This window comes from Poecilia mexicana, unplaced genomic scaffold, assembly GCF_051168715.1.
Source record: "Poecilia mexicana isolate PSO_F unplaced genomic scaffold, ASM5116871v1 scaffold_7, whole genome shotgun sequence".
Taxonomy (NCBI): Eukaryota; Metazoa; Chordata; class Actinopteri; order Cyprinodontiformes; family Poeciliidae; genus Poecilia; species Poecilia mexicana.
Window position 1 is genome coordinate 6,431,813 of NW_028263376.1, and position 22,078 is coordinate 6,453,890.

Consider the following 22,078-nt stretch of genomic DNA (forward strand, 5'->3'; position numbering starts at 1 on the left):
TTAATATAATTTCTTATTTAATGGTAAACACAGCAATTGCAAAGTTGTGTTTCTACGGCATTAGCAGAATCTAGACAAAGATTTGTGCACATCTGCAATGGAAACACAGCCTGTGACGTGAGAAGCCTCACCATGTGTGGCAGGCGGATGTTAGCCAGGCTGCGGATGAGGGCCCGGCTCAGACCGGACAGCTCCATGAAGAGGGCCTCGTTCTGCTCTTCGATCATCTTGTTCTCGTGCTCAATGCTCTTTAGGTTTTTTTCCATGGAAGAGATCTGCAACACAAAGTGCCATTTTCAAATTACAAAACCTTTCACTTAAGAAAGTTGTTTTTATCGGAGACCCTGTTCAGACCGGAGTAATGTCCACACAGTCAGATCCAGTCTAGGCCGCGGTAAGAGTAAATATATGGAGAGAAAATCGTATGTCTGTGCACAAGTAAATACTTGATTTGTAAACTGAGGGGGTTTTCACACCTGATAGTTGGTAGACTCGGTTTGATTGGAGACCAAAATGACATTTGTTCCATTTTCAGCTGCTGTGGTTCGCTTTCACACAGCTTTATGTCAAACCAAACCCTAATGAAAACCTGCACTCCCCTCCCTCCCCTGTGGTGGAGCTGCACCAAGAACCACTAAAAGAAATGAGACAAAAACCTCAGAAGAAGACGTAAGCACAAATTCCTTCTTCATGAAATGATGGAGCGGCATGTGATTTTAATGGTTGTAGCAAGTCTCTTTTTTCATTGGTGTACGGCTAAGAGACATTTCTGCCCCTAGAACTGCTTGTATGTTTGATTTGGTTGTATTTACCCAGAATGCCCTGTGCTATAGGCTGCTACCTGCTTTTGAAACGGTCTCTGGTCTACTTGGCATCAACATATGCATTCAAACCGCACTGGACTGCAGTTCTTATGTGGATGTCTAAAAAAATCGACACCTTGACATGTTTTAAATATTCTGCCAGCTAATGTAAAATGAATAGCTATTTATTTAAAGGGATTCTTTCTGTTTAAAAGTCTTGTAAATTGACGGTTAGCCAGCTAGTTAACTAACAAAAAAGATGTGCTGTCACAACTCTGGCTTAACTGATTAAATTCTAATGCAGTATGGGTGAGGAACGTTTCTTTTTTCTGATTGGAACATGGTTCTAAATGCCATGATGTATCATTAATAACTTGTCAATGACATCAAGAATAAGACGTGGCTGGGTTAAAATCATTTATGTCTATGCACTGACACTGAGCTATGTGAATTAATACAAGCTTTGTTATTAACTTCATTCACAGCACTTCTCTTAAGCATCATTGTTACACTCTTTAAAACTTTTGTAGCAAATAACTCCACCAAATATGCCACTCATATACAATTTAGCCAGGATAATGTCTAACACAGAACTGCCAATGCCTTGTTTGTTACTCAGGTCAAAGGTCAAATGGTGATGTGGCTGCATGTTGGGTTATTTTCGCCGGTATAGAGGGTAACTCAGGACGTGTTTTATTGTACCAGGGGTGAATAGTTGGATTTGGTGAGTTTTGTTTTTATCTGAATCAGCTGGAATGGATGTCAGCATCGAGGTAAAACATGGTCTGACAAATCCACAGCATTTGGCTCATTGTGGCAACACAAAACAACGTGAATGTCTGTAAACTTAAGGAATTTGAAAGGACAGACTCAGGTTGTCGGTTGTGGATGTGTTAGATGGTGAGGTCGTTACACACACTTCTAGTTTTGTGCTAAACATGCTACAGAATTACATCGTATATGTGGGTAACTTATCCATTAGAGATGGATGACAGCTACTTGAAATTTCAGCTATCATCAGTTATATTTTTTGGTAATTATTATCTTAAAGATAAAGTAAGCCATGAAAAACAAATATGTCACAAAAATAACAAATCAAACTACCCATTATGGAATAAGTGACTTCAGTACACTGGGTACATTAACACTAATACCACTAAGCATTCAAACATATATTGATATAGTATATTGATAGTTACTGATCCACTCGTGAGAACAAGTGGAAAAATGGTTCAAGCATCAAAAATAACAATCCAAGTAACATTGTCACTTTTCTTGTGTTTGTAAACATCATCGTCTCCTGCCACGAATGTCCCAGGTAACGTTAAACTCCTCCACGTTCTGGTTACTGAATTAATGTAAACAATCTCCCACTCATATGAACATTTACAGTCGTATCCAAAAAATTAGAATACAGGTTCTGATGAGGCTCGGTTGTCAGATTTTGAAAAGAGCTTAGGCAGGTATTAAGCATATTATTCATTGGATTCCTCTCATTTTGCCTGATGACATTTAACCCTGAACTTTTAAGCAAGATATAGGAGCTTGTTTAGAGTCAATCATTCCTTAATATTAATCTTTATTTCACTTATAACATGGCAAAAATGTTTGTTTATGAGTGAAATAATCTGCCAGTGGAACAAGTCATTTTTAAAATTAATGTTTTAGAAATTGTTGACTTAAAACAAGTTCCTATATCTTGCAGAAATTTTACTTGTACATTAGTTTTGTCTTTTTTCAAGTGCACCAAGATATTTGCATGAGAAACAAGGTTAAAAAATATACTTGGTAATATGTTGTGTTGTTGCAGTGTCTGATTGTTTATGTTAACCTGAAATAAATAACGTCCTTTAATCAGAAACAGTTTTTAATTCTCTTGTTACTGTGCATTGAGTTGCATTGCTCATATTTGCTACTTTTCTTTAAATTTAAATAAACTGACAGGTCTATTTCAACATGCATACAAGATCACCTACAAATTATGTTAAGCATTATGTGTACCATAAACCACCTGCATTTCAGTGACACCCACCTGAGTTTGCAGGTTGACCATGTCGGCCTCCATTTCGTTGTTGGACTCGTTGAGGTCGTTTATTTCTCTGTTGAGCTGCTTGATCTCCTCATCGTTGTCCAGAACTAAAACAGAAGCGCAGACATGTCAGAGAAAGAGGAAAACCTGAATATAAGCAAGATAACCGCTTACTCCCATCAATTCACTCAACTACAAATGTAGATATCGTACACCCTATAATGTATTGTTCTGTGGTTTTCTCAGTAACCCCTCCTTTGTAACATAAAGGCATTAGGATGTTAAGTCCAAACATCATACCGTCAGTGGCTCTGAACTTGGTGCTCATGTATTCCTCGGAGGGGAACTTGGCCTTCTTCTTGGCGTACAAAGCTCTAGGACATCCTGAGAGGCTGGAGAGAGAGAGAGAGAGAGAGAGAGAGAGAGAGACAGACAGACAGACAGACAGGGTCGTTAGTCTGAGCTGACCTATCAAGTAATAAAGACACCTGTCTACTTTCTAGACTCAGCTTAAAACTTTCGTTTTTCATAAAGCTTATAGTTAGACTGGTGCAGATTATCCTGAGTTATCTCTGGAGTTATGCTGATGTAGGCTTAGGCTACTGGAGGACAAACTGACCACTTTTTCTCACTTTCTTCTTTTACTCCTCTCCAATTTGCATTATTTACTGTTATTTCAATGATTAACTTTATGTTTTCTTTCAGGTATTTTTTTTCCCTCCATGGAAGCTACACCTGGTCTGGCACTCCGTTTGGCTGATATAACGTTATATCAGCTGATATAACGTTACCATGAACTAATCGTTCTCCCTCTCCTGTTATTAACTTTTTACTTTCATGAGCACCATGAAGTCATCACAACATGGCTCCTCTATTAACTCTTTAACAACGTTTTTACCAGCGCTGCACTGAGAAGCAGCTCGTATGAAGAGCTCAGCAGATTAGCAATTCCACCAGGTGTTTGCTAATTGCTGCTGGCTAGTCTGAAGGAGCTGAGTGGGGGAGTCATGGAGGAGGGCTGCTCTGTGAGGCCGAAGCTTGGGAACTGCAACTCTGAGGAGGAGCTGCGCCTCGAAGGCGGTGCTATGACCACTCAGGCGTTTCACACAGCTGAATGGTTGCCATAGAGATTAAAGAATTTCTTAAGCATGCATGAAAGAATCAAAGCATCCAGATATGTTTTGCATGATAAATAAAGCTCAAAAAAAGTTGATTTTACATAACACTGCCCCTTTAAGAGAGTCCTGCTAGAGAAACAAAGCTAAGCTCAAGTTGTACCATAAAACAGCTCGGCTCGTCTGCGTACGGCTCGTCTGGGTGCGGCTCACCTGCGATGTGTGAGGAAGCTGCCGTTGGCGTGTCCGGAGCCGTCACAGCCGGGGGTGGGGCAGGTGGGACCCTCTGTCTTGAATGCCTTCCAGTTGAAGGGCATCCCATTCAGGAGGCCCTCCTTCTGCCTGCGGGCAGCCAATGGGCAGCCGTAGGCGCTGCGGTGCGTGGCGTACTTGCCGCTGATGTGGCCCAGGCTGTCACAGCCCGGCACGGGGCATCTGCTGGGAGTGACGGAAAGACGTCGAACAGAGAGAAAAGAAGAAGAAAAAGAAATGTTTAGGGGATTAGTACTCAAAAATACTCAAAAAAAGTTATTTTTGGGGATTATTTAACAGATATGCACTTTAAATTTTTTGGATAATTTTTTTTATGTATTCTTGCTGTAGTAATATTATTAGTATATTATCAGGTTTAATGTTTTATGTGGAAATGCAGCATGTATCCTCCATGCACTGTGCTCTACATCACTCTAACATGAACTAGACTAACAGTCAGTGTTTGCAGCTGGAGTGCTTCATCAGTGAGGGCGATTACTGTTGGGTTCACCTAAAGGCCAAGGTCAGCACCTCCACATAAGACTCACAGTGACTGTCCTCTCTGTGCTTCTCTGTCTCTCTGTCCTTTATTGCATTTTACTCTTTACCGTCAGTCATGCTAAAAGCAGACGTTATGGCTTTCTGAGCGGTACGAACTTTAAAAGCTCCGAGTCCTCCTGGTTGTCCTTGGTAGGAGTTTTAATTCCACTTTTCTTGGCACGCGGGCACCCAGAGAGACTGAAAACAGAAAGTATGGAGTTGATAACAGAGGGTTGAAAAACGTTACGGTAAGGTGACTGTTGCATAAAGGGACAGAACATGAGAAGGAAGGATATTCTTTAAAAAAAAAAAAAAGAAAGAAAGAGGTCCAACCAAACGAAAAAAGAAAATCAAATCAAAAACGCCTGAAAGATGAGGAAATGTGGATGTGGTTCCTGTCTGACTCTACCATGAGCTATCACTAGGCCTCTCTGACTGACTGACTGACTGACTGACAGACTGACTGGTTGTGTGTTTTGTTGAAGAAGCTCTTTGCTCAGTGTGTTGGTTACCTTCGGTGAGAGGCGTAGTTTCCTGTGATGTGACCCGAACCGTCGCATCCTGGCGTGGGGCATCTGGGAACGGGAAGAGTTTCATATTTAGTGTTTAGGAAAGGAACGCCAAACCTTCCCTAAAGGTGACAGAACTCAGCTGAGACAGCGAGAGAAGATGGCTTGTTACTACACCCTGCAAATGTGTTTCGGATTTTTATCACTTCACAGTCACTAAATTTCAAAGTCAGGAAATGGAAATAAAAGAGTCCATATGTTGAGAAAGAAGGCAGATGAAAGCACCTTTTGGGTTGTGTCTGGCTCATCTAAAGACTGACATTTTTCTTTGGAAGATGACTCAAATTCAGTCAGATCGGATGGAAAGCTTTTGCGAATACCAAAGAGAGTAGTAGCAACTCTTGCTACCAATTCTCAATTGGATTTTGTCGCAGACTTTGACTAGGCTGTTTGAACACACGAAAATGCTTCGTCTTAAAACAGGGTTGTCAAACTCATGTTCATCTTGGGCCCTTTGAGGTAATCATAAATTACCTCAAAGAGCCGGTGGTGGCAGAACGCAATGATAAAAATACCTGTTAGCAAACTGTTAAATCACTTTGAAGTGCTTTTCACATTGATGTACACACAAACTGATTTGGTTTAGTTGATAAAATAATATCTAAGCATCTTTTATCTTGAAGATCCTCCAGTATACCAGACAAAGCAAAAGCCTCCTCACAGCAAAACACTCCCATCACCATGTTTGTCTGAGAGGATGGTGTTATTTTAACGTCCCCATTATGCAGTAAAATAACAATCCCAACAAAGCACATTGAAGTTAGTGATGTAACATGTCGTAATGTGAAAAGAGTATGAATACATTTGTGTTTTATTGTATCACATATCTCAAACATGTTGGAGTGACCTTGAATTTCACTTTCTCCACTGCGACTGAAACTGTACGTTCATTAAGACCCGAGGATATTATCTACTATCACAATAACTCTGACAATGGTAATTATTCAGTATAAAGAAAAAGTTTGCAAACTCTGTACCAGCGCTGCACTGACTGCAGTTTTCTGACCGATTGCCATTTATCGACATTTATAAAGCCTGACCACACAATTCAGTATTTTCCCAATGCTGATTTTTTTTGTCTGAAATGTTTCTAAATATAGCAAGAAAGTCACTGACTTCACCACAGTGGGGTGACTACTGTTAAATGCAAACATGCAGACATGACCTGGTGGGCGGGGCCAACAGTCACACCTCTCTCACAGCAGAGCAGTACTGGTTAATTTTTAGACCTTTGCCAAGGTAGATCGGTGGGTAAGATCTGCTTCATATGTACGTGTCAGCCCTTCACTGATCTGCCAAAATTAAGGAAATCTGGTCTGATTTATCAAAACAACCCTACTCGATACCAAATATTACTAATTTTCTGTCAGAACTAAAATTTCTGTGTGAATCCTTCATTTTGATTAATAAAAAACAGAGCAACATGTTTCTTTTTAAATACATAAAATATTTTCCCAAAACCTCTGACTAATGTTTTATTTAATCAATTACTTAGTTTTTTTTGTTTGTGTTTTTCTTTTCTCTTGCTACATTTACTTATCTTGGAAGAATTGTATTATTGTATTTCCTAGTCCTGAAATATGTCTTTCTTCATCTTGCTTAAATTTAACCTTCAATTCTCTCACAACTGATTCTCTACACATTATATCATGTCTGTTGTTCTTTCATGCAAAACCTGTTTGTTTTGTGCATTTTTGCTCAATAAAGATAAAAAATTAAATGAATTAAATTAAAAAAAAATGTAATTCAGGCATTTTTGATGCAACTTTTTATTTTGTACTTATTCACATGAGCTGAGTGATTTTATAGCGAGCAGAGACCGATCTGCAGAAAGACACACAATGACAGACAGCAGAGACAGCAGTTGAGCTAGCGTCAGCAGAGCGCAGCGCTGGACGGTGTCAGTAGCAGTGCGCCGAAATGACAGTGAAAAAGCAAAACGAAGGTGAAGAGCAGACATACTTGAGTTCAGGAGTGTGGGCCGCCATGAGGGACCGAAGGCTCTTATCAGCGAGAGGACACCCAGACAGACTGAGAGAGGAAAGGAGAAACAGTGAAGGAGAGGACGAGGAAAGCGAGAGGGGAGAAAGACGTGAGTGAAGGGAAATCCAGAAGGCAAGGCTTACCAAGGTCATTTAGGAGTAAGAGGGCAGACAGAGAGAAGTAAATCACTAAGTATAAAATTCATTGACAGTCTTTGCTTTAGGGCTCACTCTGGCAGGTCAGATCAAATCAAATGTTTGGTTTTGGTCTTTAGTTGGGCTCAGAGACTCAGCAGCGCTAACGTGTCACATTAGTGCTAGCAGAGCGGGAGCCGCACACATTGGGCTAACAGGCTTCAGACTGAACATACCTGCGGTGGGATGCGTAGTTCCCTGTTATGTGGCCGCTGCCATCGCAGCCGGGTGTGGGGCACCTGCAGAGGGAAGCACAGAAGTGCAAGGAGGAGAAGAGGGAGGCAGAGGCTAAGAGTTAGAACAGACGAGCACAAGAAGAAGAAAAAGAAGAAGAAGAAAGCACAGATTCCTGAAGGAGACGAAGAAGCTGCCCTTAATGCATGTAAACCTGACCGTTTTTATGAAGTAGTTACCAAAATAAGACTTATATTACTGGATCTAGCAAAAAAAAAAAAAGAAAAAAGAAAGAAATGTGTGTGGTGGTTTCCCTTTAAAAAATTGTGCTGCTAAAAGGAAATCTGAAGGATGTGTAAAACTATCTATTAAAATTAGTGGAGCACCGATACATCAGCCAGTTGATAAATCAGCCCCGATTTCCTTGGCGATCGGCTGATACTTCCAGGGAAATCGATCTGATCCACCATTCTTATACTCCACTCTAATCTACATCCACAAACGTCTGAAAATAAGCCCTGTCTGCTCTGCCATGAGAGAGGACTGAGTGACAGCTAAGTCGGCCCACCGCTGTTGCCAACTTAGCAACCTTGTTGCTATGCTTTTCAGACCAAAAAAAAAATCAACATTGGCGAAAACCAGAATCAGCACGTCAGGCTCTTCAAAGATCGTTTATCGGCCAGAAAACTTCAATTGGTTCATCCCTGATTAAAATAATTTTAATCATGTATATTAGTTTCCAAATATAATGTGCATTAATGCTTCATTTCTATTGAAAATTGTCTTTATATTTTAATCGAAGATTTTGTTGACTATGCTAGTCATCATAACTAGCATAGCCTCGGTGCTAATGTTTTAGTCAGACTTGCTAGCAAGCTCTACAGCGGCCAATGAAAGGCACATGCTGCTTATGACGTTAGCCATCTTTTTACAATTTGAATTTTATTTCTTATTTGTAAAACAAAGTTTCTGACTCTTTTCAACAGGGAGAAAAAAAACTTTACGACTTCATGAAATAAACAGTGAAGGTGTTTATTTGGCATGATTCTGCTGCCGTACGGCACTTAGCAGAGGTGTCTGCTTTGATAGAGGAGATCCTCTGCATCCATAAAAGTGGTTTGTGTTTATTACTGGCAGCAGCTGTGCATCAGTCGTGGCAATTTAGTGCCAATCGATCTGAGCTTGAAGGTTCTAAATGTATGCGATTATGGATCGAGAGATAATACATTTTTGCTGTTATCCTATTTCTCGTGAGCCTCTCGTTTTGTGAGAGCGCGGCTTGATTTTCAACTATTTCTACTCATAAATATGTATTAAAATCTACTCAAGTAAAAGTTTTGGGGATTAAATTGAGTAAATGATGTTAAATAAAAAATGTTTCATAAGCGCGGATGTTATAAGTTGAAACAGCATGAAGCCACCAAAAGCGAATTTTAATTGCAGAGATATTCGAATCATACTCAAAATGAAAGTCGTCTCAAACACAAAAAGCACAGATTTTGAGTTGAACCACTCTTTGGAGTGCTAGGATGTCATAAAAAATGCACATAACTAGCCTGTCGAACTATTAGTGTACCGGTTACTCACGAGAGCAGCTCTTTCTTGCTGTCCTTGGGCTGAAACTTGACTTTGAAGCTAGGGGTCGTGACCTCTCCTGGGTACTTCCTGTCCTCCAGACAGTCCTGCATCATGTCACAGTCCTCTGGGTCAGATGAGACGTACGACTGACCCGTGTGTTCCATCTAAAAAAAGGACATACCACCAACAGATACGATATATTAACTCAATCTCTGACGATTGTTTTCATGAGTCACTTTGCTGAGGCGTAAACAAGCAAAGAAAACACGAAACAGAAAAACTTTGCAAAACTCCAAACAGACACGACCCCCTTTTATTCTTTTGTAGACTCAATGTTTCCAAATGCAAAGTGTCCTCATAAAAAATTAACATCCAAGGCCCTTTATATTTCTTTTGAAAAAGTTCAAAGCAGTGAAAATTAGCATATGCCAAATCCTGGATGGTGCAATGCACCTGACACACCACCTCTGCTACACAGTGCAATGTTTTAACCTCGTGGTAACTCTTGCATTTCACTGAAATAAATGAATAATAGAAAGAGGAGAAGCGGGACAGGAAATAAGAAAAGGCGATTAGACAAAGAAAGTGATGTAAACAAGAAGTTTTCATTCAAAAGGCTTGAGGGCTGTTTCGTCTATTGTTATTTATGCCGCAATAGCTCCTCTGTGACTAATGCAGCAGGAAACGCAGTGTAATTGAAAGCGGCCGTTTAATTGCACTGACCTCGTCTGTTTCCTCCTCCCTCTGGCGATTGGGTTTGGTGAAATCCAGAGGTCCCTCCCAGTCTTCCTGCTTGTATGTATGAATGTTCGGGGATGTCATTCCACTGTTTCCGCTGTGATGGAACGAAGAGGAGGAGGACGAAGACGGATCCGGGGAGCGGACCCCGGGGCTGGTGCCGGACACGCTGCCCTCCCGTTTTATAGGCTTCTTCATGCTCAGGTCCAACGTGCCGTTCTCATCCACCTCAATGTCCATTTCCTGAGTGGAAAGCAGAGAAGCACAGCTGAATGAACAAATCGAGTCAAAACAAAAACAAAACAGTCAGGCTTTTTTTTTTTTTTTTTTACTTATGTGCTGTAGGGCAATATTTACCTGTTATTATTAGAAAGGCAAGCAAAAACTGGCAGGTCGCATGGACCTGTCATAGTAAAATATTCTAGAAAGAGACAGCCTAAGTTATAGTTACGGCACATTAATGAGTGATTTAAATGTCTAACCTGTAATTGAAAATCAGAGCTTTTTCCAATCAAAGGAGTGAAAAAAAAGAAATATCTCATGATGTAGTAGTGAACTTCTACATTTTTAAGTTTGCAAAAGAGAAAATGCAAAAGTCATTCAGCTATTATCTGTGTCATAAAATGTTAGATGAAACATGCTGCAGTTCTTGTAGCTAGTCTTCATCTACACACCTTTCTGTTCAACAGCCTGGAGGATTTCACTGCATTTGTAGATTTTCAGTGATGCAGGGAGACATCTGTGCAGCTTTGAGCTCTGTTACTGTAGTCATTTTATTACTAACATGGTTCCATTTAAAATTGATCCAGAGTCTGAAAAAATATTCTATATTTAAGTTGTTCATTGTAGTTCTTTAGGAGGAATCAGAAGATAATCAGTAATACCAGGCATGCTTCACAATATCTGTGGTAGAATATCAACCACACAGTCTCTGATTGATGCATCTCTATATAAGCCACCTTAAAAATAACTTTTACGTTTATTTAAGTATAAAAAATGTTGCTCTACACATATCAAGTTACTGAAAAAGATATATTTTTAAGTATTTTTGTCAGGCTAAACACCCAACTAACTAGCTAGTCCTCTGTCTTTAGCTCAAAAACATTTGAAGAATAGTAATAAAAAAACTGTTTCAGTGTTGCTTTACAGAATACTTTAATTAATACGAACAATAAAAAACTCTGCCTGTTAGGACGCATAATCAGCAGCATGACATTTAGCTTAACTCAGCACTGTGGCTAATTAGCTTCTAGCTAACTAAAAACATTTCCTGTTGCCTCAGAGGCTGTATTTGCTTATGAATACACAATCAAATACATTGCTTATGTATTATTGTATTGTGATTGTTTAAATAGATAGATTGGTTACATTGTTCAGCAAAAGGCCTTACTTAGACATTTTACATGGCATAGCTAAAAAATCCTTTTGTACGGAAGAGCATTAGAGCCATTGGAAAAAAAAGAATTCTGACTTCTCAGAATTCAAACTTTTTTTTTGGACTTCTGAGAAAACAAGTCAGAATTCTGACTTTACGTTTCACAATGACAAAAAAACATTAACATTTTTTGCTTTTTTGGCCGTAATCCTCTTCTATCCTTTTGGGACGTATTAGCTAAACATGCTACTAGTGTCAGATAACCATTTTAAAATACAGCTAAAAAAAGATAGATAGATAGATAGATAGATAAATAAAATCATAAATTGATATATTCACCAGTCTTAGCTTTTGTGTCTGTTCATCTTGTCTAAATGTTGTCTTTCTACCTGCTACCAAGGAAGCACTTATTTAGTCCTAAAGCAGTGTTATGCACTTTGTCGTATCGATTCCACAGAATGCCAACTCGGCTATCCAAGGTATTCCGGTGCCAGTAGCGCTGACATAGTGCTTGAAAACTCCACACTTCATTTTAGCGCTGGCAGGTGAACAGAAGCACAGGGTTGAACCGGGTTGTGTTTTCATGTCAAATGCTGCTCATATAGCCTGGTCAAGATCTAAAAATATCAAAGCATTGTGAGAGGAAGGAAGCTAGCTGGAGCAGTTCCCAGAGACGTCCCGGGTTGATGAGCACAGTGTTCCGGTGCTTTAGTATTGGATTTCAACTGACTCCAACTCTGATTCCAGATCAGTTCCCAGCTGATTTGCTAAGCCTGCTCTTGGAAAACAGCCTTGCTGAATAACACCTTGGTTTGCTTTGCTGCCAGAAACACAGATTTTCTTTTTTTATCACCCTGAAACCATGCTAAGAAACCAAAAAAAAATGATGAAGCAATCACTTTCTCTCCTCAGCAAAACAGAAAGGCCATCCAAAATCACAATATGGGAGAAAGCGATATTGTAACAATAATGTTTCCTGTTGCAAAGAGAGGGAAAGGAGTAGCAGAAAAAAAAAATAAAGACGCACAGGCACACATAGAAAAACGTACACCTCGGTTTGGGCAAAAAGTGATGGAGATAAAGCGGAGTACAACAAAAAAAAAGGATGCTAAGAGAAAATTAAAGAAAGAGTGACGGGGGTGGAGAAGCAGAGTGGGAGATCCGTCCAGCAGATAATGAAAAAAGGCTACCTGGTGGAAAAGTAATCCAGGGAACTGGCAGTCAGCCAAATTCAATAACAACATGAAAAGTGTGTGGGATGGAGGGATGAAACGATGAAAGAGGATAAGAGAGGTGATGCAACTGAATCTCAACACCGTCCTGTTGCTGTAAGCCAATGCCTCCTGATGATATATTCATGTGGAGATGATGGGGAAAGAAAAAAAATGATGGAGAGGGAAGGGCACACCCACTGTTATCCCTTCCAATCTCACCAGCTGCGGCCTGAAATGTTTTATCTGAACTGCAGTCAGCTAATGATCCTTCTGCAAATGCACTAGAAAGAAGACCAGGGCAGCACTTGAAATGTTTAAATAAGCTTAGAGTGCTGATGAGAGCACATGTTTATCACTTATCACTTTATCATTTTCATTTTCTGCTTTGCTTAATGACTCTCAAAGATGAAGGCAGTGATGTGGGTCTGGGATTGTTGCAGAGAGAACGTACCTTGGTTTGCGGTTTGATGCTGAGGTTCTCGGGTTTCTCCCAGCAGCGAGTGGACAGGTTGAGGATGGCGGTGGCGGCCATGTGAGCAGCTTCGGCATCGTGGGAGTAGTCGTAGGGGAGGGTGGCGCTCTTCCCGTAAGCGTGGAGGCTCAAGGTGGGAGAGGACGACTTGGGGAACGAGGGCTTGGCTGCAGGAGAAGAGATGGGAATGTTAACCAAGAAGACAATTCTGAATCACAAACAAATACCAAGATGGACATTTTAGTGATGAGAGCAGTTTCGGAACAAGACAATTATGGAGGAATTCTTCTGCCATAATTCAAGAGCACACGTTTTTAGTCTGAAAACAGGATTTCATGTCTTTTGTTCTTAAAAACTTTTAAATATTTTTGCTTACATTTTTATTTTGAAAGCATGATTTCATATCTTCTCAAAACTTGTATTGATTGTACTCATTTTATTCTAATGGCAGAGAGGTTGCCAGGCGACTGTGCCACAAGGTGGTTCCGTGTTTTGTAAGCAAGCAGAGAGTCTGAGCGCGAGGAGAAAAATGGAGTATTATTTTTTTATGGAAGGTTATGTGAAGCAATTTCAACGTTTTGTAAGACCATGTCATGGCATTATTCTGATTTCAACCTGTTTTGAAAAAGATTGCTGCAAAATCGGTCATTTTAGGCCACGATAATCCCAAAAAACATTGCAACATCCGGGAGAGACTGAATAAAGCTTCAAAAAACACAAAACAGTGTAAGGATTTGTGTGAAATAATTGATTCTAAGAATAATTTCAGACTGTGATCATTAACTGCTATTGCTTGTATAGTTTATAGCTCATGCCAGACGACCGTTGGAGATTGGCGCAACCCCTCGGACAGTAATCCAAACCCGAGAAAAGAGTCCAGTCGTACTTTTGAAGGCTTTGGGTGAAGTTTCGCTGGTGGTCATCTTTGGAGCAAGCGTGCGCTTTCCAAACACTTGAGCATCGAAGCTTGCATAATCGAAGGAGACCTTGGAGTACTTCTCCAGCTCCTTAGCCAGGTTGGCGCGTGGCGTCGAGGGCGCCATGTTGGGCCTGTAGTTGCCATACTGGGGCACCTCCAGCTGCTTCACAAAGCACATGGGCCTGCAGAGGGAAGGGGAGAAAGGAGCAGGACATCAGAGAGACGGATTAAACATGATTTACACCGGAATGAAGACAAAAATAAATAAAAAAACAGAATTGATGAGAAAAGAAGACAGAAAAACAAAGTGATTGTGTAAAAGAGAACAAGAATGGGTGAATGAAAGTAGAATGAAATAGAACGAGCAGATAGGAGCACCGGTGTACTTAGCAGGAGTGCAGCAGGATTAAAAGCTCTCTTATCAGCAGAGGGCACATTTGCATGTTGTACAGCATGGAATTTATGAGCCTTAAGCCCTCTCGTTTTCCTGGAGAGCCCGGGCTTTTGTCAAACCTGTTGGCGTAAATCCATTGATAGACCAGGGAGTGAGGGAGAAGGAAAAAAAAAAGAAAAAAGAGAGTGCTCCTCTTTTTTTCTCCTCTTGTTATTTTGCTCTGCAACTGTGATATGGCCACAGAATTCCCAATCTTTGGTCTCCAACCATATGCTTGTTAATAAACTCCATGACCTGGCCTGCAGTGTGAAGGAGGACCCTCATAACAGGAAAAAAAAAAAAAAAAAACTTTCTACCAGCGATCACAGAGGATTTCCTTTTGTCTTTGTATCAAATCAACATGAATGCCATTAGAAAGAGGACTGCACCAGGAATCCAGCGTACACATAACAGACAAGCGGGCTCATTTCCATAACAATCTGCAGAAGGAAAACAAAGGGAGCCTTATTATGTTTTAATCCAACGCTTTGTCCGTCTAGTGAGGTTTTCCTCTAGGAAAGCAATTATTTTTTTTCCCATCCTCCTGCAATGCCCCTATAACTTTCATAATTAGCATATCAGCTGCATTATTAATTAAAATACCAGTGTGGGAGAGCATGGACTTAGCATAATGCTGGTGTCTGGTTGGTTTTAATTATCATTCTTTCTGCTGTGATCGTGGTGCCTAGCTGGTTTGGACAGATGACTGAAGATATAGAGATCTTAAAGTCTTAAAGTGACAGAATAGATCAGTCTGTGGGACTTTGTCAAAACTGAGCCGCTCACACGGGTCATCTCTGCATGTTGTAACTAAGGTCGTCAGAGGAGCAGCAACTCATGAGAGAACCAGTCTGCCTTTAGCTCTTCAGACCAACAGCTACTTGCCAAAGGAAAGTTAAAAAAATGTAAATGTATATCCTTGTTACGTAGTATACTAATGGCTTTCTAACCATACAGCTGGACAGAGATTTAAAGAGGAGTTGCAAAAGCAAACGATATGGATTAGCGGTGCTTGCTAGCGACTGACTGAGTCAGACAGGACATGTCACTGTGGAATATTATCTCTGCTGCTTGAAAAGCTAGCTGTTAGCATGTCATTACAGAAACAGTCTTCAGTCAGAGGCCTCTTCAGATTTGTTGCAACACTGACTGCTACTGGAGATCCTTCCTGTCCACAGCATCACCATCCACAATGACTCTTTTAAGATACTCGGATGATATGAGTTACAGAAATAAAATTTCATTTTTGGGTGATTGAAGTATTTTTGAACTGAATTGAATTTAAGATATTGATGTTTTCTGAAGCTGAAAGCACCAAGCATGACTCAACAGCCTCGTTAACAATGTTGTAGCTAAATAGTAAAAAAAAAAAAAAAACAAAACTGCAAAAACACTTTCCGAAAGGTTTTCAGTCTTTTGATGAAAAGTAAAATTCACTTAAATAAATTTGCAGTTAATCTACACCTGTTAATACATCTGTTCATATGAAACTGGAGTAGATATACAGGGTGGCAAACTGATCAAGACATAAAAAGAGGGGTTGCATTTTAACAGGAGTTTAATGAGACACCTAGATCACAGTTTAGTAAGTAGCTCAGTTTTGGGCTCGTGGTTTGATATGTATTTAGTGCAAGAGAAAGGAAAAGACAAAATGTAGGTTACTTTTCAATTATTAATGCATTAAATAGTCCAGACAAAAACAGAGGCAGCCAAAAGAAAACAACCCCTCCAAATGGAGAGATGATGCAAAGGTCTGTAGCCATCTGCTGGAGAAATATTTGAATATCAAAATTGAGGTGCGTCGTGTTACAAAATAGCATGAGCTGTAAAAAACAAAAGCAGTGTTTGTTTTAATTGTTTTGATTTGGCTTTATCTTATTGCAAATATAAATAGTTATGTAGAACTGATGTGAAGTAAAATGACTGATCCCTCGTAGTGTGTAAAAACATGTGCTCACTCTGATTGAGTAAAAGAAGATCACCTTCATTCTCCATGTGATTGCATCCCCGCATTTCGGTATGAACACTTGGTACAGGAAGATACAACTCACTTTTTCCAATAGAAATCATTGAATATTTCAAGATCCATAAATTGCACTGTCGATGCTTAACCTGCCAGTTTGGACCTTAAAGGCTGCACCCACCTCAGCACCCTGTCGTTGGGGCTTCCTTTGAGGAGCTCGCTGCCCGGCTGAGCCAGGTGTTGCTTATCGTGGGTCTTAGAAAGCTTCTCCGCAGCAGCGATCGGGCATCCAGAGAGACTGGGAGGACGAAGGAGCAGAAAAGCCGATGAATTTTAAAAACAACGCCGAGCCGCTGACAACGCAAATCGACATCACACTGATGCAGGCCGACACATTTGCTGTCCTGCATGCATGCGCTTGCAAATCCTCAAAGGGAAATGCGTATGCTGTGCAAAAAGCCCATCCAGCAGAAACGCTCATAAACGACACAGATTAGCAACGGCTCAGACGGGATAGGATACCTGCGGTGTGTGTTGCGGTTGCTGTTTACGTGGCCCTGACCAGTGCAGCCAGGAGTCGGACACTTCAGCACATTTTCATGCATGGCCAGAACTGAGCAGAAGAATCACAGATTCAGAAGGAAAAAAAAAAAAAACACAATCTAAACACCTTCATGCCCTCAAACTACCATCAGACAGGTCTTTCAGACCAGATTGGTTCTTTCCACAGATCTGCTATTTTACACTATCCAAGATTTTTTAATGCTGCAAGGGTGAACTAGAAATAATAATAAAACAGTGAAATCAAAATCAAAAATGTAGCAGCCAGACAGTCTTTTGAAACCACATGAAAAGCTGCCATAATGATTCTGCCATTGTGAAATTTCCTCTCCTCAGAAACGTGTTTGTATTCAGAGCGAAGACCAAACCAAACTCACTCTCTGGGGGGATCCTGTCCTTGTGCGGACAGCCTGACAGGCTACGGTGGTGGGGGTAGAGACCGGTCACATGGCCCGTCCCGTCACACCCCGGCGTGGGACACTTGTTCTCTCTCTTCTCCGGCCTCTCTGGAAACAGACAGACAGAAAGAAAGAAAGAAAGAAAGAAAGAGAAATGAGAAGGGCAAGAATGAGGTGGGAGAGTGGGATGAGAAAGGAGGACAGGACCGAGTGGTTAATGCCATCAGACCGTCTGCTTGGCTGAGCGTGAAATCTAGACATATTTCAGACAACTGCACCACAGCAACACCATCTGTATCCCTTCACGTCTTAAGCATCTGTGTAAACGCACAAGGTGTTTTCTGGATTAACCTGAATGCAATTCTGCAAGTCTGCATAGATTATTGAAGACTCATTCTGAAAGATGCCCTGTTGCTATAGGGATGTGACATTTTCAGCTGTCTTGTTTGGTAAAACAAGGCATCCTTTATAAACTATCAATAATTAAAGAGGCTTGCTTTCACTTAGTTCTGGTGTAGGATGCAAAAATTCATCACAACTTCTATCTAGCTTCACTTTGTGGAGCCATCCTGTCTAGCATGATGGTTTGCTTTTACTTTCTTTTTCTTTAAATGGTGTCGTGTCGCAGGCAGTGAGGTGCAAAAGTCTCCCGCCCGCTCCCACTTCAAAATTTGTGGATTTTTCTGTGAAACACAACTTCAAATTATTCTTGGATGTTTCTGTAGAACATCTGTAAAATATTCTGAAGACCAATATCCTACTTGACAGCCATTCATTTTTTTTGGCGCTGATTAGCTTCAACCCTAGTCCAGATTTAAGGAAGACTGTAGATATTAGCTTCCATGGTAGCACCAAGATGGTTTCCACTATGTGCATTAATGCATATTAAGGAATTTGTAAACATTTTAGAGCACATGTGTCAAACTCAAGGCCCGCGGGCCACATGTGGCCCGCCATGTCATTTTATGTGGCCCCCCAGCGTTTTATAGGTCCATGATTGACTTAAAATAGGTTTTGAGCACGAATTGACGACAAACTACATCTCCCATAATGCATTCCGATTGTTACCAGCCAACATTACGGCTTCTCGCCACTAGAGAGCAGCAGAGTCACCTTAAGCTGCTTATTGATTTTACCAGCGAATAAAACTGAGACTTCGACAAGCTAACATCAAAACGTCCAAGAAAAGAAAAATCGATCTACAAGTAAGACTGTGAATGAAGATGTGTGTGAGTTGGTGTCAGGGCGGCAGGTCGCGCTAGACTTTTTTTGTTATCCGTTATCTTGACCGACAACATAAAAAAAAAATAAAAAAAATTGGCCCTGTACTATTTTTATCCGTGAAATTATAATCATATTAACATCGCTATTTAGCCGCATTTTATGCGGTTTAGTGAATATTCACCGTGAATCCTGATCCCATCACAAATTAAGCAGATAAATGCATCTACATTTTTCTCCGTAGTGACAAAAACCACTGATTGAGGCCCCAATAACTTTTAATAAATTAAATTAAGCGACTTCACTTAAATTAGCATCACTTCACCCGCTGGGGTCTGAACGCACTTCCTCCTAGTTCAAATCTGCAGAAAAATCTGCGCTAATTCATCAGTCAGTTGGATCTGTCTGATCCAAACAGATCAACTGAACTCTGAGTGTTTTACCCTGCGGGGTCCGGTGTGCGCTTTAAGGATTTTTTTTTTTTTTTTCGCTTCTCCGAAACGGACAGATGTTACGTCTGCAGCTCCTCCAGGTAACGTGAACCCAGAAGGCTCCATTTGTTAAATCCGCTGGATGAGTTACTCCCAGCGGTTTTTAATTCTTCGCAGTGGCGTAACGTAACTGCCTCCGCAGTGGTTGAGCAGCGGACTGCGCATGTTACAATCTAATTAACTTTTGCATCGTCATTTATTTCCTCAAGATAAACTGCCGGCTCCTCAGATGGATTAACACAAAGTTGCATTCTCTTTAGTTTTCTCTGGTCTGTAATGGAGACTTGAATTTAACGCGCCATTTCAAACAAAGGTTTGTAATGCGCTTCCTAACCAGAAGCTCCAAAGAGTTGTTTAACAATATGAGGGGTTCAATTTATTTTTAACATTGTATTTTCATACATTTTATGCTAGGGTTGCCCAAGTCTAGTTTTCCAGAGCTACCATCTGCAACTTTAGATGCGTTCCTTCTCTAACACACCTGGATCATTTACTCATTATAAGGCTCTACAGAACTGAGTTGCTGCTAATGAGGGAAGTCAACCTTTTGCCTGGGGTGTGTTTTAGCAGGGATGCATCTAAAAGTTGCAGTCTGAAGGACTGCAGCTGGGCACTCCTGATTTGTACCGTCAATGTGGCCCTTTGAGGGTGGCCAATATGCTGAAGTGGCCCTCGGTGAAATTGAGTTTGACACCCCTGTTTTAGAGGTAAGGACTTATTTAAGAACTTGTGTTCTTTAGGTGTACAGAAGTTCTACCAAACTTTCCAATATTTCTATAAGACTGCATAAAATACAGTCAGCCATTTTTATATGCATAAATACAGAAAGCAATAATTGTTACATACTGCAGTTTTAACTAAGTTTAAAATGTTCTAAAGTACCTTCAAAAACCTTGACTTTCCTAAATATAAGCCTTTAAAACGAGCCGTAGAGATAAACATATTTCCAGTTGAAATCCCACTCAGGTTTTCACTGGTTCATCTGTTTTGGCCGTTTTGTAAATCAATGTCACATCAACTCTCCACAAACTTAAAATGATCCAGTCAAACTGCATTTGTATGATCTTTCACAGGAACTAAAAACATGCCATTTAGCTTTTCAACCATCTACTTCCCGCTGAGCATGTTTTGGTTAAAACTACAATCTATAAAATGTTCACATGTATCTAGGTTATTATTGGGCTAAGTTCATTTGAAAGGTAAATGTCAGCATGTAGCGGAGACTGGCACGTGTAATTAAATATTGACAGGATGAGGGGCTGAACGTGCTAGCTTTGGTTTAGAAAGCCACCATTTCATCTCAGTGAGTTCATTACACAGACGTTACACACTGAGCTACTTTTGTTTAAGGCTGTGACCAGTCATGTGTGTCAGCTTAAATACTGAGTTATATGCAAGTCCTTTTTGCATCAGCAGTTGTGTGTGAGACACTTTGGAGTGATATTATAATCCATGCTTAACTATTTCTGTTTATGCAGACGTTGCTGCGTTATCTTGTTGCAAGGTTTGATCAAACTTATTAACCTGCGTTGAACTTTTTTCCCTTTTACAAATATGTGAATATGTTTTCATTTTAGCTTTCAGTTGAAAAAAGGGCTTTTTATAGATGTACATGATATTGTAGCTACGATATTCAATACAAAATGAGGTAAAAAATGAATAATTCGAAGAAATCAAGATTGGTTTGTGCATTCTCTCTTTTTTAATGACTTACCAATTTTGCTCATGTTTTTCCAATTTTTCATTTCTTTACATGGGAAATGAAAATGAAGGGATGAGATCTAAACTGCAATCACAAAATGAGAGTTTGATACATAATAAACATACATCATTCGTCTTTGCCTCAAAAGTAAGAACTAGATTGAATTAAGTTAGGAATTAGGTTTAGCAACAAATATCTTTGTTGCTGAACTCACCTGTCTTATTTATTGAACAATTTAGCAGCAAAGAGGGGATTTTGAGTTTGGATGGATAGATGGATGGAAATTGAACTTGAATTGTTTCGTTCTACTTTAGTTAAACCTAAGCATTATTATAAATAGTTTCATGTATTTTTTTACTTGTATGTTATTTATCTTTAACTGTTTCCCCTTTTTGTTTTCCTTTTAAAGTTTATGAAATACTGTGTGTTTCACAAATATATATTTTTAAAGATTTTCAAATGTATCCAAGCGGTACTTTTTGACTGAAAGGTAGCCAATTAGTTTCGCATTATTATTTACATATTTATTTCTGTCAGAATCAGGTGAAAAAAAAAAGAATTATAAAGCTTTTCAGAGCAGTAATGGTTTAATTGAAATTGTGGCAGTTTGACCCCTTGTTTCATGTTTTCTCTTGTTTGTTTAATTAACAAATATGTAAGTAAAATAAATTAAAAAAACTAAGCGCGGTCCTCCCAAATGATTTTGGAGGTAGGCCAGGAAATATCTGTGCCACTGGAGAGGAAAGTGGAGCAAGAGGACGGAGCGATGCTCTGTTGGCCTTCAAATTGAATGTTAACGAGACATGCATCTCCTAATTAGCGACGAGGAGAACATGAACGCCACCACAGGAGGGAGCTGGGGCCAAGGAGAGGGCAGCACTACCAGGCATGTAATCACACTGCTGCTTCACCGTGAGCATGACAAGTGGGCAGCGTGCCAGCAGTGAAATACGAGGCCCGAGCACACGTAAACAAACACTCCACGCACGCTAGCAGCGGAGCAACCCACACTCCTCCTTCTCCTCTCTTGACGTGCCGTTTCCTCGGCCTCTCTTCGAGCACTTCCTCTCCACACTCCGGTGCTGTCTGCTCAGCTGGAGCCTCTTCATCCACGTTACAACGGAGATGGGAGGATCCGCGCAGAGCTCTGTGACTCACCGCTGTTTATTTGGTTTGCTGTTTATCTGGACGCGCTGCTTCCATTGTTTGGACGTGAACATTCGCGCTGATTTACTTCAGTTTTCCCGCAACTGTTTGCTTTCGCCATAAATATTACAATGTGAATAGTATATATAACTATCCATCCGTTATCTTCCACTCAATCGGGTGTCACCAGATCAGCAATCTAAGACTC

General features: G+C 40.3%; 1 protein-coding gene across 1 annotated transcript in view; it reads right to left on the reverse strand.

Moving 5' to 3' along the window:
* Positions 1-22,078, reverse strand: part of myt1b (myelin transcription factor 1b) — a 138,563-nt gene that overhangs the window by 5,739 nt on the left and 110,746 nt on the right. The window contains exons 10-23 of the mRNA XM_088006934.1: positions 17,290-17,418; positions 16,874-16,964; positions 16,533-16,649; positions 13,923-14,137; positions 13,016-13,203; positions 9,961-10,218; positions 9,247-9,401; positions 7,662-7,724; positions 5,252-5,314; positions 4,857-4,937; positions 4,161-4,385; positions 3,133-3,224; positions 2,836-2,939; positions 132-275 (exon numbers count right to left, since the gene is read on the reverse strand). Of these exons, the coding sequence (XP_087863060.1) occupies positions 132-275; positions 2,836-2,939; positions 3,133-3,224; positions 4,161-4,385; positions 4,857-4,937; positions 5,252-5,314; positions 7,662-7,724; positions 9,247-9,401; positions 9,961-10,218; positions 13,016-13,203; positions 13,923-14,137; positions 16,533-16,649; positions 16,874-16,964; positions 17,290-17,418 (1,925 nt within the window). The remainder of the gene's footprint in view (positions 1-131; positions 276-2,835; positions 2,940-3,132; positions 3,225-4,160; positions 4,386-4,856; positions 4,938-5,251; positions 5,315-7,661; positions 7,725-9,246; positions 9,402-9,960; positions 10,219-13,015; positions 13,204-13,922; positions 14,138-16,532; positions 16,650-16,873; positions 16,965-17,289; positions 17,419-22,078) is intronic.